Source organism: Salvelinus alpinus, chromosome 11 (genome assembly GCF_045679555.1).
Source record: "Salvelinus alpinus chromosome 11, SLU_Salpinus.1, whole genome shotgun sequence".
Classification (NCBI taxonomy): domain Eukaryota; kingdom Metazoa; phylum Chordata; class Actinopteri; order Salmoniformes; family Salmonidae; genus Salvelinus; species Salvelinus alpinus.
The window spans coordinates 33,218,128-33,231,181 of NC_092096.1; the positions used below are offsets into that span (position 1 = coordinate 33,218,128).

Consider the following 13,054-nt stretch of genomic DNA (forward strand, 5'->3'; position numbering starts at 1 on the left):
CTATACACCTGTCATGTCTCTGGTAGACTGTAGATACTATAAACCTGTCATGTCTCTGGTCCTCTGGTAGACTGTAGATACTATACACCTGTCATGTCTCTGGTAGACTGTAGATACTATACACCTGTCATGTCTCTGGTCCTCTGGTAGACTGTAGATACTATACACCTGTCATGTCTCTGGTAGACTGTAGATACTATACACCTGTCATGTCTCTGGTCCTCTGGTAGACTGTAGATACTATACACCTGTCATGTCTCTGGTAGACTGTAGATACTATACACCTGTCATGTCTCTGGTCCTCTGGTAGACTGTAGATACTATAAACCTGTCATGTCTCTGGTAGACTGTAGATACTATACACCTGTCATGTCTCTGGTAGACTGTAGATACTATACACCTGTCATGTCTCTGGTAGACTGTAGATACTATACACCTGTCATGTCTCTGGTAGACTGTAGATACTATACACCTGTCATGTCTCTGGTAGACTGTAGATACTATACACCTGTCATGTCTCTGGTCCTCTGGTAGACTGTAGATACTATACACCTGTCATGTCTCTGGTAGACTGTAGATACTATAAACCTGTCATGTCTCTGGTAGACTGTAGATACTATACACCTGTCATGTCTCTGGTAGACTGTAGATACTATACACCTGTCATGTCTCTGGTAGACTGTAGATACTATACACCTGTCATGTCTCTGGTAGACTGTAGATACTATACACCTGTCATGTCTCTGGTCCTCTGGTAGACTGTAGATACTATACACCTGTCATGTCTCTGGTAGACTGTAGATACTATAAACCTGTCATGTCTCTGGTAGACTGTAGATACTATACACCTGTCATGTCTCTGGTAGACTGTAGATACTATAAACCTGTCATGTCTCTGGTAGACTGTAGATACTATACACCTGTCATGTCTCTGGTAGACTGTAGATACTATAAACCTGTCATGTCTCTGGTAGACTGTAGATACTATACACCTGTCATGTCTCTGGTAGACTGTAGATACTATAAACCTGTCATGTCTCTGGTAGACTGTAGATACTATACACCTGTCATGTCTCTGGTAGACTGTAGATACTATAAACCTGTCATGTCTCTGGTAGACTGTAGATACTATAAACCTGTCATGTCTCTGGTAGACTGTAGATACTATACACCTGTCATGTCTCTGGTAGACTGTAGATACTATACACCTGTCATGTCTCTGGTAGACTGTAGATACTATACACCTGTCATGTCTCTGGTAGACTGTAGATACTATACACCTGTCATGTCTCTGGTCCTCTGGTAGACTGTAGATACTATACACCTGTCATGTCTCTGGTAGACTGTAGATACTATACACCTGTCATGTCTCTGGTAGACTGTAGATACTATACACCTGTCATGTCTCTGGTAGACTGTAGATACTATACACCTGTCATGTCTCTGGTCCTCTGGTAGACTGTAGATACTATACACCTGTCATGTCTCTGGTCCTCTGGTAGACTGTAGATACTATACACCTGTCATGTCTCTGGTAGACTGTAGATACTATACACCTGTCATGTCTCTGGTCCTCTGGTAGACTGTAGATACTATACACCTGTCATGTCTCTGGTAGACTGTAGATACTATACACCTGTCATGTCTCTGGTCCTCTGGTAGACTGTAGATACTATACACCTGTCATGTCTCTGGTAGACTGTAGATACTATACACCTGTCATGTCTCTGGTCCTCTGGTAGACTGTAGATACTATACACCTGTCATGTCTCTGGTAGACTGTAGATACTATAAACCTGTCATGTCTCTGGTAGACTGTAGATACTATACACCTGTCATGTCTCTGGTCCTCTGGTAGACTGTAGATACTATACACCTGTCATGTCTCTGGTAGACTGTAGATACTATACACCTGTCATGTCTCTGGTCCTCTGGTAGACTGTAGATACTATACACCTGTCATGTCTCTGGTAGACTGTAGATACTATACACCTGTCATGTCTCTGGTCCTCTGGTAGACTGTAGATACTATACACCTGTCATGTCTCTGGTAGACTGTAGATACTATACACCTGTCATGTCTCTGGTCCTCTGGTAGACTGTAGATACTATACACCTGTCATGTCTCTGGTAGACTGTAGATACTATACACCTGTCATGTCTCTGGTCCTCTGGTAGACTGTAGATACTATACACCTGTCATGTCTCTGGTAGACTGTAGATACTATAAACCTGTCATGTCTCTGGTAGACTGTAGATACTATACACCTGTCATGTCTCTGGTCCTCTGGTAGACTGTAGATACTATACACCTGTCATGTCTCTGGTCCTCTGGTAGACTGTAGATACTATACACCTGTCATGTCTCTGGTAGACTGTAGATACTATACACCTGTCATGTCTCTGGTAGACTGTAGATACTATAAACCTGTCATGTCTCTGGTAGACTGTAGATACTATACACCTGTCATGTCTCTGGTCCTCTGGTAGACTGTAGATACTATACACCTGTCATGTCTCTGGTCCTCTGGTAGACTGTAGATACTATACACCTGTCATGTCTCTGGTCCTCTGGTAGACTGTAGATACTATACACCTGTCATGTCTCTGGTCCTCTGGTAGACTGTAGATACTATACACCTGTCATGTCTCTGGTAGACTGTAGATACTATAAACCTGTCATGTCTCTGGTAGACTGTAGATACTATACACCTGTCATGTCTCTGGTAGACTGTAGATACTATAAACCTGTCATGTCTCTGGTAGACTGTAGATACTATACACCTGTCATGTCTCTGGTCCTCTGGTAGACTGTAGATACTATACACCTGTCATGTCTCTGGTAGACTGTAGATACTATACACCTGTCATGTCTCTGGTAGACTGTAGATACTATACACCTGTCATGTCTCTGGTCCTCTGGTAGACTGTAGATACTATACACCTGTCATGTCTCTGGTCCTCTGGTAGACTGTAGATACTATACACCTGTCATGTCTCTGGTCCTCTGGTAGACTGTAGATACTATACACCTGTCATGTCTCTGGTCCTCTGGTAGACTGTAGATACTATACACCTGTCATGTCTCTGGTAGACTGTAGATACTATACACCTGTCATGTCTCTGGTAGACTGTAGATACTATACACCTGTCATGTCTCTGGTAGACTGTAGATACTATACACCTGTCATGTCTCTGGTAGACTGTAGATACTATAAACCTGTCATGTCTCTGGTAGACTGTAGATACTATACACCTGTCATGTCTCTGGTCCTCTGGTAGACTGTAGATACTATACACCTGTCATGTCTCTGGTAGACTGTAGATACTATAAACCTGTCTTGTCTCTGGTAGACTGTAGATACTATACACCTGTCATGTCTCTGGTCCTCTGGTAGACTGTAGATACTATACACCTGTCATGTCTCTGGTAGACTGTAGATACTATACACCTGTCATGTCTCTGGTCCTCTGGTAGACTGTAGATACTATACACCTGTCATGTCTCTGGTAGACTGTAGATACTATACACCTGTCATGTCTCTGGTAGACTGTAGATACTATACACCTGTCATGTCTCTGGTAGACTGTAGATACTATACACCTGTCATGTCTCTGGTAGACTGTAGATACTATACACCTGTCATGTCTCTGGTCCTCTGGTAGACTGTAGATACTATACACCTGTCATGTCTCTGGTAGACTGTAGATACTATAAACCTGTCATGTCTCTGGTAGACTGTAGATACTATACACCTGTCATGTCTCTGGTCCTCTGGTAGACTGTAGATACTATACACCTGTCATGTCTCTGGTCCTCTGGTAGACTGTAGATACTATACACCTGTCATGTCTCTGGTAGACTGTAGATACTATACACCTGTCATGTCTCTGGTAGACTGTAGATACTATACACCTGTCATGTCTCTGGTCCTCTGGTAGACTGTAGATACTATACACCTGTCATGTCTCTGGTAGACTGTAGATACTATACACCTGTCATGTCTCTGGTCCTCTGGTAGACTGTAGATACTATACACCTGTCATGTCTCTGGTCCTCTGGTAGACTGTAGATACTATACACCTGTCATGTCTCTGGTAGACTGTAGATACTATAAACCTGTCATGTCTCTGGTAGACTGTAGATACTATACACCTGTCATGTCTCTGGTCCTCTGGTAGACTGTATATACTATACACCTGTCATGTCTCTGGTAGACTGTAGATACTATACACCTGTCATGTCTCTGGTAGATTGTAGATACTATACACCTGTCATGTCTCTGGTAGACTGTAGATACTATACACCTGTCATGTCTCTGGTCCTCTGGTAGACTGTAGATACTATACACCTGTCATGTCTCTGGTAGACTGTAGATACTATACACCTGTCATGTCTCTGGTAGACTGTAGATACTATACACCTGTCATGTCTCTGGTAGACTGTAGATACTATACACCTGTCATGTCTCTGGTCCTCTGGTAGACTGTAGATACTATACACCTGTCATGTCTCTGGTAGACTGTAGATACTATACACCTGTCATGTCTCTGGTCCTCTGGTAGACTGTAGATACTATACACCTGTCATGTCTCTGGTCCTCTGGTAGACTGTAGATACTATACACCTGTCATGTCTCTGGTAGACTGTAGATACTATAAACCTGTCATGTCTCTGGTAGACTGTAGATACTATACACCTGTCATGTCTCTGGTCCTCTGGTAGACTGTAGATACTATACACCTGTCATGTCTCTGGTAGACTGTAGATACTATACACCTGTCATGTCTCTGGTAGACTGTAGATACTATACACCTGTCATGTCTCTGGTCCTCTGGTAGACTGTAGATACTATACACCTGTCATGTCTCTGGTCGTCTGGTAGACTGTAGATACTATACACCTGTCATGTCTCTGGTCCTCTGGTAGACTGTAGATACTATACACCTGTCATGTCTCTGGTCCTCTGGTAGACTGTAGATACTATACACCTGTACTATCTCTGGTCCTCTGGTAGACTGTAGATACTATACACCTGTCATGTCTCTGGTAGACTGTAGATACTATACACCTGTCATGTCTCTGGTCCTCTGGTAGACTGTAGATACTATACACCTGTCATGTCTCTGGTAGACTGTAGATACTATACACCTGTCATGTCTCTGGTAGACTGTAGATACTATACACCTGTCATGTCTCTGGTCCTCTGGTAGACTGTAGATACTATACACCTGTCATGTCTCTGGTCCTCTGGTAGACTGTAGATACTATACACCTGTACTATCTCTGGTCCTCTGGTAGACTGTAGATACTATACACCTGTCATGTCTCTGGTCCTCTGGTAGACTGTAGATACTATACACCTGTCATGTCTCTGGTCCTCTGGTAGACTGTAGATACTATACACCTGTCATGTCTCTGGTCCTCTGGTAGACTGTAGATACTATACACCTGTCATGTCTCTGGTCCTCTGGTAGACTGTAGATACTATACACCTGTCATGTCTCTGGTAGACTGTAGATACTATACACCTGTACTATCTCTGGTACTCTGGTAACGTGGAAGCAGTGGAAAAATACTGGGTTAATTTTCACAGGAGCTCCCTCTCACTTTCTCTCTCTCTCTCTCTGGTTTTATTTCCCCTGAGAACCTGTCTCTATTATCTGGTTACATGTATTTAGTGTCAGTTTGGCAGGGAGAGATGGGATAGTGGAGGTATTAGATATTCCACACGCCCCTTATCTAAATCGGCCATCTCAGGGTGTGGTGTCAGTGTCACCTCACTTAGTACTTTTGTGTGTGTGTGTGTGTGTGTGTGTGTGTGTGTGTGTGTGTGTGTGTGTGTGTGTGTGTGTGTGTGTGTGTGTGTGTGTGTGTGTGTGTGTGTGTGTGTGTGTGTGTGTGTGTGTGTGTGTGTGTGTGTGTGTGTGTGTGTGTGTGTGTGTGTGTGTATGGACCCGTGTTGTCTGGACAGAGCCAGTGGAAACTTCCTGTGTTGTGCTGCTGCCATAGACATTGCTCCCTTTCAACAAAGCTTCCTCTCGCTCTCCTCTTCTTCCCTCTCCCCTCTCCCTCTCCCTCTCCTCTTCTCCCCTCTCTCCTCTCCCTCCCCTCTTCTCCCCTCTCTCCTCTCCCTCTCCTCTTCCTCTCCCTCTCCTCTTCTCCCCTCTCTCCTCTCCCTCCCCTCTTCTCCCCTCTCTCCTCTCCCTCTCCTCTTCCTCTCCCTCTCCTCTTCTCCCCTCTCTCCTCTCCCTCCCCTCTTCTCCCCTCTCTCCTCTCCCTCTCCTCTTCCTCTCCCTCTCCTCTTCTCCCCTCTCTCCTCTCACTCTCCTCTCTTCTTTCCTCTCTCCCATCTTTTCCTCTCTGTCCTCACATGAGATTTCACTGACCTGAAGCCTTGTTACACTATTTCTCTGGAAGAGGGTTGCAAGAAGCTCCCTGTCTTGTCTTTTAAATGTTTTTATTTTTTATTGAACTTTTATTGAACTATTTATTTCTCTGTCTGGTCTTGCTCCTCATAAATGGCATTATGGTAAACTCATACCGCCTGGTCTGCCCTCTGTGGAAAATATGATTTTACCCCACAAAACAGTAACCTTGTCAGGGTTTTATAGTGTGTGGTGACAGAGCAGTGTCCAAGTCAGGTGGTTCCTGGTTCTATAATACAGAGAGAGGGAAGAGAGGAGGGGAGTTACAGGTGAGATAAGTATGAGAAAGAGAGGTTAACTCTTCCTGCAGAATGTATTGTGTTTTCTCCTGGCTGTCTGATGATGTGAGCTTATGCTGTAGAATCAGGTGGATCCTAATGTGAGTGATGCCCCTGCAATGGTGCAGGTGTGTGATTGGTAAACTGTCAGCTTCATGCCTGCGTGGCCTGTGAATGCTAGGCTGTGGGAGTGAAGAGGAGCAGCGGGGTCAGAGACAGACTGCCCTCAGTCCTCTACACTGCGTGTGTGTGTGTGTGTGTGTGTGTGTGTGTGTGTGTGTGTGTGTGTGTGTGTGTGTGTGTGTGTGTGTGTGTGTGTGTGTGTGTGTGTGTGTGTGTGTGTGTGTGTGTGTGTGTGTGTGTGTGTGTGTGTGTGTGTGTGTGTGTGTGTGTTGACCGCGGTGATTCTAACATTGTGATTCTAGGAAGAGTAATGTAAAAGCTGTAGTGACTTTAGTCCTGGTTTATCCAATACTGTTTTAATCAATATGACAATCAGTTACAGTTCAGCCTTGTAAAGGGTTAACTGTTTCAGGAAGAGAATCGCACAGCAGTATCTGGTGGGGAGGAGCATTACTAACGTCACTTTGTTGAACTGAAACTGAAGTAGAGAGACGTACAGTATATTGTTTACGGGTCCAAACTCTCCAGCACTTCAGAACTCTACTAAATAGCAACACGTTCAGACTACACGCTGACTCTCCTACCCTTTGACACCACAAACAGAAAGGACAGAGATAACAAAAAGATACAGGTGAGCAGAGAGATTGACGTGGAAAGTTAAGCTTCACTGTGTTTACTGTGTATATTTCCTTTTTTATTGATGCAGATTCTACGTTATGTTACTCTTTTCAATCTACAGTTATCTATGTTGTATCATCATGTATCAACATTTGTTAATATCATCAGATAAGACAATGTTGACAACTCTAAAGCTAAATCTATCAAGAACTGACTGATTCCAAGAAATGCTTTTCGGTTTCACTTTTGGTCTCTGTCTAGATATGGCCACCTCCGGCTGTCTCCTGTCTGAAGAGCAGTTCCTGTGCTCTATCTGTCTGGATGTGTTCACTGAGCCAGTCTCTAGTCCATGTGGACACAACTTCTGCAAGGCCTGTATCACAAAGTACTGGGACAGCAATGTCCTGTGCCAGTGTCCCATGTGTAAAAATACATTTGATAAGAGACCAGATCTATTTGTCAATACTTTAATTTCTGAGATGGCTGCTCAGTTCAGACAGACAGTTGAAGTGAAAGCTACCAGCAGCCCGGACCAATGCTCTGCCATAATTGTGGAAGTGTCCTGTGACTTCTGCACTGGGACAAAGCTCAAGGCCCTGAAGTCCTGCCTGGTGTGTCAGACCTCTTACTGTGAGACTCACCTGGAGCCTCATCAGAGAGTCGCAGCCTTAAAGAGACACAAGCTAATCAACCCTGTGGAGAACCTGGAAGACAGGATGTGCAAGAAGCACGAGCGACTCCTGGAGCTGTTCTGTAGGACTGACCAGATGTTTCTTTGTGTCTTGTGCTTGAAAGCAGACCACATGACTCATGACTCTGTCCCTCTAGAGGAAGAGTATGGAGAGAGGAAGGCTCAACTGGGGAAGACTGAGGCAGAAGTGCAGCAGATGATCCAGGAGAGACTGCAGAAGGTTCAGGAGATCAAACACTCAGTAGATCACAGCAAGAGAGAGGCAGAGAGAGAGATATCAGACAGTGTACAGGTCTTCACTGCTCTGGTGCGCTCCATTGAGAGAAGCCAGGCTGAGCTCATTGAGGTGATTGAGGAGAAGCTGAAAGCAGCAGAGAGGCAGGCTGAAGGGCTCATTAAAGAGCTGGAGCAGGAAATCACTGAGCTACAGAGGAGAAGCACTGAGGTGGAGCAGCTCTCACACACTGAGGACCACCTCCACCTCCTCCAGAGCTTCCCATCCCTGTGCACCCCTCCAGACACCAGAGACTGGTCTGAGATCAGTGTTCACAGTGATCTGTGTGTGGGGACTGTTAGGAAAGCTGTGTCTCAACTGGAGGAGACACTGAATAAAGAGATGGAGAAGCTGCCTGAAGTCAAACTGAAGAGGATTCAGCAGTATGCAGTGGATGTGACTCTGGATCCTGATACAGCACATGCCAAACTCATCATGTCTGAGGATGGGAAACAGGTGAGAGATGGAATCACAGAGCAGGATCTCCCAGACAAGCTAGTTAGGTTTTCCACCTGTCACTGTATCTTGGGAAAGGAGGGCTTGTCCTCAGGGAGATTTTACTATAAGGTGACAGTTAAGGGGAAGACTGACTGGGATTTAGGAGTGGCCAGAGAGTCCATCAACAGGAAGGGGCAAATCACTCTAAGTCCTGAGGATGGATACTGGACTGTATGGCTGAGGAATGGAGAATACAATGCTCTTGCTAATCCCAGTGTCCCCCTCTCCCTGAGAGAGAAGCCCCAGAAGGTCGGGGTGTTTGTGGATTATGAGGAGGGTCAGGTCTCCTTTTATGATGTGGAGGCCAGGTCTCATATCTACTCTTTCACTGGCTGCACCTTCACTGAGAAACTCTATCCATACTTCTGTCTCTGTAGTAATGATGGTGGTAAAAACTCTGCCCCTCTGATCATTTCTCCTGTCAATGACACAGAATGACGTTAAACTTGAAAATCTACTGAAATGTGTACATTTCATCTGTTGTCCTACATCAGAGAACATTTCAATGTAATATTCCTACTGACGTGGTTGTTGTTTGTTATCAGCATCATGTCAGTCTGTTAGACATGATGAGTAGCCTACAGTATGCAGCAGCATTGTAAGATATGATAACATCTCCCCAGGATCATAACAATGACAATATGATTCATATCTGGGAGTTACATTTCAGAGGAATTTCTGATCATGAGATAATATAAGCAACATGTTTGTTTTTTAAGCTCATGTATTGTTTGCACTGTATATATATGTTGATCCACCTATAATGAACTGAGATGTGCCTGTAGTAAAATTCAGGATCTTTAGAAAATTAAATCCACTTGAATATTGACCAAATTGGAATTCTTTGTAGTAGGCCTGCTGTCCCCAATGTTTACAGTAGTGATGGCTATGACATCCGTTTGGAATAGTGGAGGTATACTGAGGTGGATTTCATATGGAAATGGTGTGTTTATTTTGTGGTTTTGCTGTCTCATCACCACAATTATTTTTATTATTTTATTTAACCTTCATTTAACTAGGCAAGTATGTTAAGAACAAATTCTTATTTTCAATGACAGCCTAGGAACAGTGGGTTAACTGCCTTGTTCAGGGGCAGAACGACAGATTTTTACCTTGTCAGTTCGGGGATTCAATCTTGCAACCTTTCGGTTACTAGTCCAACGCTCTAACTACTAGGCTACCCTGCGTATCAAAAATCATATTTCATGCTTTACAAATAAAGTCACCTGTTATGGCACCTTGTCTGTCTGCCTGTCTGCACATTCATTGTGAATAGAGTAAGATAACAAGTGAGTGAATGAATGAAGAGGAATGAAAGAGAGACAGATATGACAGGACATCTGATTGTTGACGTTAAACCCATGCCATGCCATAAATCCAAACTTAAAACAACTATAAATAAGCACCCGAGAGAAAAGGTTCAGCCATATAAAGGGTTAAAGGGCAATTATTCCCCTTTTCAACCTCATATTCAGCACGAAACCAGTGTCTACAGAATATTATGTGAAAATTGTGAGTTTTTATGATCAGTGGATAAAAAGATAAGAAGAAAGGTCAAAAGAAATGTTCCTCTGTGACATCACAGGGTACAGTAGGATTAAAAGTTGTAAAAAAAGGATTTTCAAAACCTGCAATGAGTTTCTAGCCAGAGGGAGGGTATTTTCTTGCGCCCCACGTCCCCGCGAATCTCATAGTGTTTGAAAATCACAGTTTTTTGAAAATGTTTTAACTTTGATGTGACCGTGTATAACTTGTTAACCCCACATCAGTGCCCCAACCTCACTAATGCTTTTGTGGCTGAATGGAAGCAAGTCCCCGCAGCAGTGTTCCAGCATCTAGTGGAAAGCCTTCCCAGAAGAGTGGAGGCTGTTATAGCAGCAAAGGGGGGACCAACTCCATATGAGCAGGTGTCCACACACTTTTGGTCGTGTCGTGTACGTTGATAGTGGTATTGTGCTGGAGACAATGAAAATGAGGTTGACAAGTGGTGGAGTTGCCCTTTAACTCTATTCCAGGAAGATAAAAGCTCATGGCAGTATTATGAGGGGAGGAGGACTGCTGCAGGGAGGAAATTCACTGGAAAGATGATGGAGGAGGAGGTTTTTAAACTGATGGACCATCGAGTGATGAGACAGAGAAGGAATGGATTACAGTGGTAAACAAAAAGGGAAACGATAAGTGAAGTTGCCGTGGGGTATAGTAAATCCAAGCCTGGTTCTGACTGTTCTTTAGTCAGTGAGGGTTCTTGTTCGATCAAGATATCTGGGAGATCCGTTTTGAAGAGAAAAGAATAATACATTTGTTTATTTGGGGGTTTTGTGTGTCCGAGGAGCAGAAAGTGTGTGCTTTGCCCCTGGAAAAGATATAGAATTGTAATGTGTTGTGTGTGGATCTGCAAGTGGGGCTGGAAGTGAGAGCAAAGGATGTAACTGAAGAAATAGAGGCAGTGGTTGGTGCACGCCGACTGACCCGTATGGTGGATGGAGTGAGGAAGCCCAGTGGTTGGTGCACGCCGACTGACCCGTATGGTGGATGGAGTGAGGAAGCCCAGTGGTTGGTGCACGCAGACTGACCCGTATGGTGGATGAAGTGAGGAAGCCCAGTGGTTGGTGCACGCCGACTGACCCGTATGGTGGATGGAGTGAGGAAGCCCAGTGGTTGGTGCACGCCGACTGACCCGTATGGTGGATGGAGTGAGGAAGCCCAGTGGTTGGTGCACGCCGACTGACCCGCATGGTGGATGGAGTGAGGAAGCCCAGTGGTTGGTGCACGCAGACTGACCCGTATGGTGGATGGAGTGAGGAAGCCCAGTGGTTGGTGCACGCAGACTGACCCGTATGGTGGATGGAGTGAGGAAGCCCAGTGGTTGGTGCACGCCGACTGACCCGCATGGTGGATGGAGTGAGGAAGCCCAGTGGTTGGTGCACGCAGACTGACCCGTATGGTGGATGGAGTGAGGAAGCCCAGTGGTTGGTGCACGCCGACTGACCCGTATGGTGGATGGAGTGAGGAAGCCCAGTGGTTGGTGCACGCCGACTGACCCGTATGGTGGATGGAGTGAGGAAGCCCAGTGGTTGGTGCACGCCGACTGACCCGCATGGTGGATGGAGTGAGGAAGCCCAGTGGTTGGTGCACGCCGACTGACCCGTATGGTGGATGGAGTGAGGAAGCCCAGTGGTTGGTGCACGCCGACTGACCCGTATGGTGGATGGAGTGAGGAAGCCCAGTGGTTGGTGCACGCCGACTGACCCGTATGGTGGATGGAGTGAGGAAGCCCAGTGGTTGGTGCACGCCGACTGACCCGTATGGTGGATGGAGTGAGGAAGCCCAGTGGTTGGTGCACGCCGACTGACCCGTATGGTGGATGGAGTGAGGAAGCCCAGTGGTTGGTGCACGCCGACTGACCCGTATGGTGGATGGAGTGAGGAAGCCCAGTGGTTGGTGCACGCCGACTGACCCGTATGGTGGATGGAGTGAGGAAGCCCAGTGGTTGGTGCACGCCGACTGACCCGTATGGTGGATGGAGTGAGGAAGCCCAGTGGTTGGTGCACGCCGACTGACCCGTATGGTGGATGGAGTGAGGAAGCCCAGTGGTTGGTGCACGCCGACTGACCCGTATGGTGGATGGAGTGAGGAAGCCCAGTGGTTGGTGCACGCCGACTGACCCGTATGGTGGATGGAGTGAGGAAGCCCATTCCATCCATTATTTTGTTCTTTGAGGAAGACTCTCCCTTCATGTGTATATTTGAGTTATGCGAGAGATCCTGTTAGAGCCTTCGTGCCCAAACCCTTGCATTGTAATGAATGTCAACTATTTGGACGTGTGTCAAGTGTATGTAGATGGGAGAAGTATCGGATGCCAGTTGAGGTGAAATGCTGCAATTGTGGTGGCGATCAAGCACCCGAATTCATGAAGTGCCCTGTTAGGAAGAAGGAGACTGAGGTGACAAGAATAAAGGCTGTCCAGCATGTCTCTGATCCAGAGGTGGTAAGAAGAGTGGAATAAGGGAGTAATGTTGAAGAAGCCATGGTAGTTAGATTAGAGACATCAGTAAATGTTACTAGCCAATAGGATCCTGACATGTAGCATGTTCAAAAGGTGGACTTTGTATCGTTTATTGCATTGGTTATAAACTGCACATC

At 45.5% G+C, this 13,054-nt stretch overlaps 2 protein-coding genes across 3 annotated transcripts in view; both read left to right on the forward strand.

The window, feature by feature from the left end:
* LOC139534022 (carbohydrate sulfotransferase 11-like) overlaps positions 1 to 13,054 on the forward strand; it is a 114,607-nt gene that overhangs the window by 77,823 nt on the left and 23,730 nt on the right. The gene's annotated exons all lie outside the window — the stretch shown is intronic.
* LOC139534021 (E3 ubiquitin-protein ligase TRIM39-like) lies at positions 7,278 to 10,148 on the forward strand. Its single transcript, XM_071332620.1, has 2 exons — positions 7,278 to 7,461; positions 7,710 to 10,148. Exon 2 carries the CDS (start codon positions 7,712 to 7,714, stop codon positions 9,347 to 9,349), a length of 1,638 nt encoding a protein of 545 aa, XP_071188721.1. The 5' UTR covers positions 7,278 to 7,461; positions 7,710 to 7,711; the 3' UTR covers positions 9,350 to 10,148.

Coding starts and splice junctions, on each gene's coding strand:
- LOC139534021 (XM_071332620.1), top strand. CDS start 7,712: ATGGCCACCTCCGGCTGTCTCCTGTCTGAAGAGCAGTTCCTGTGCTCT.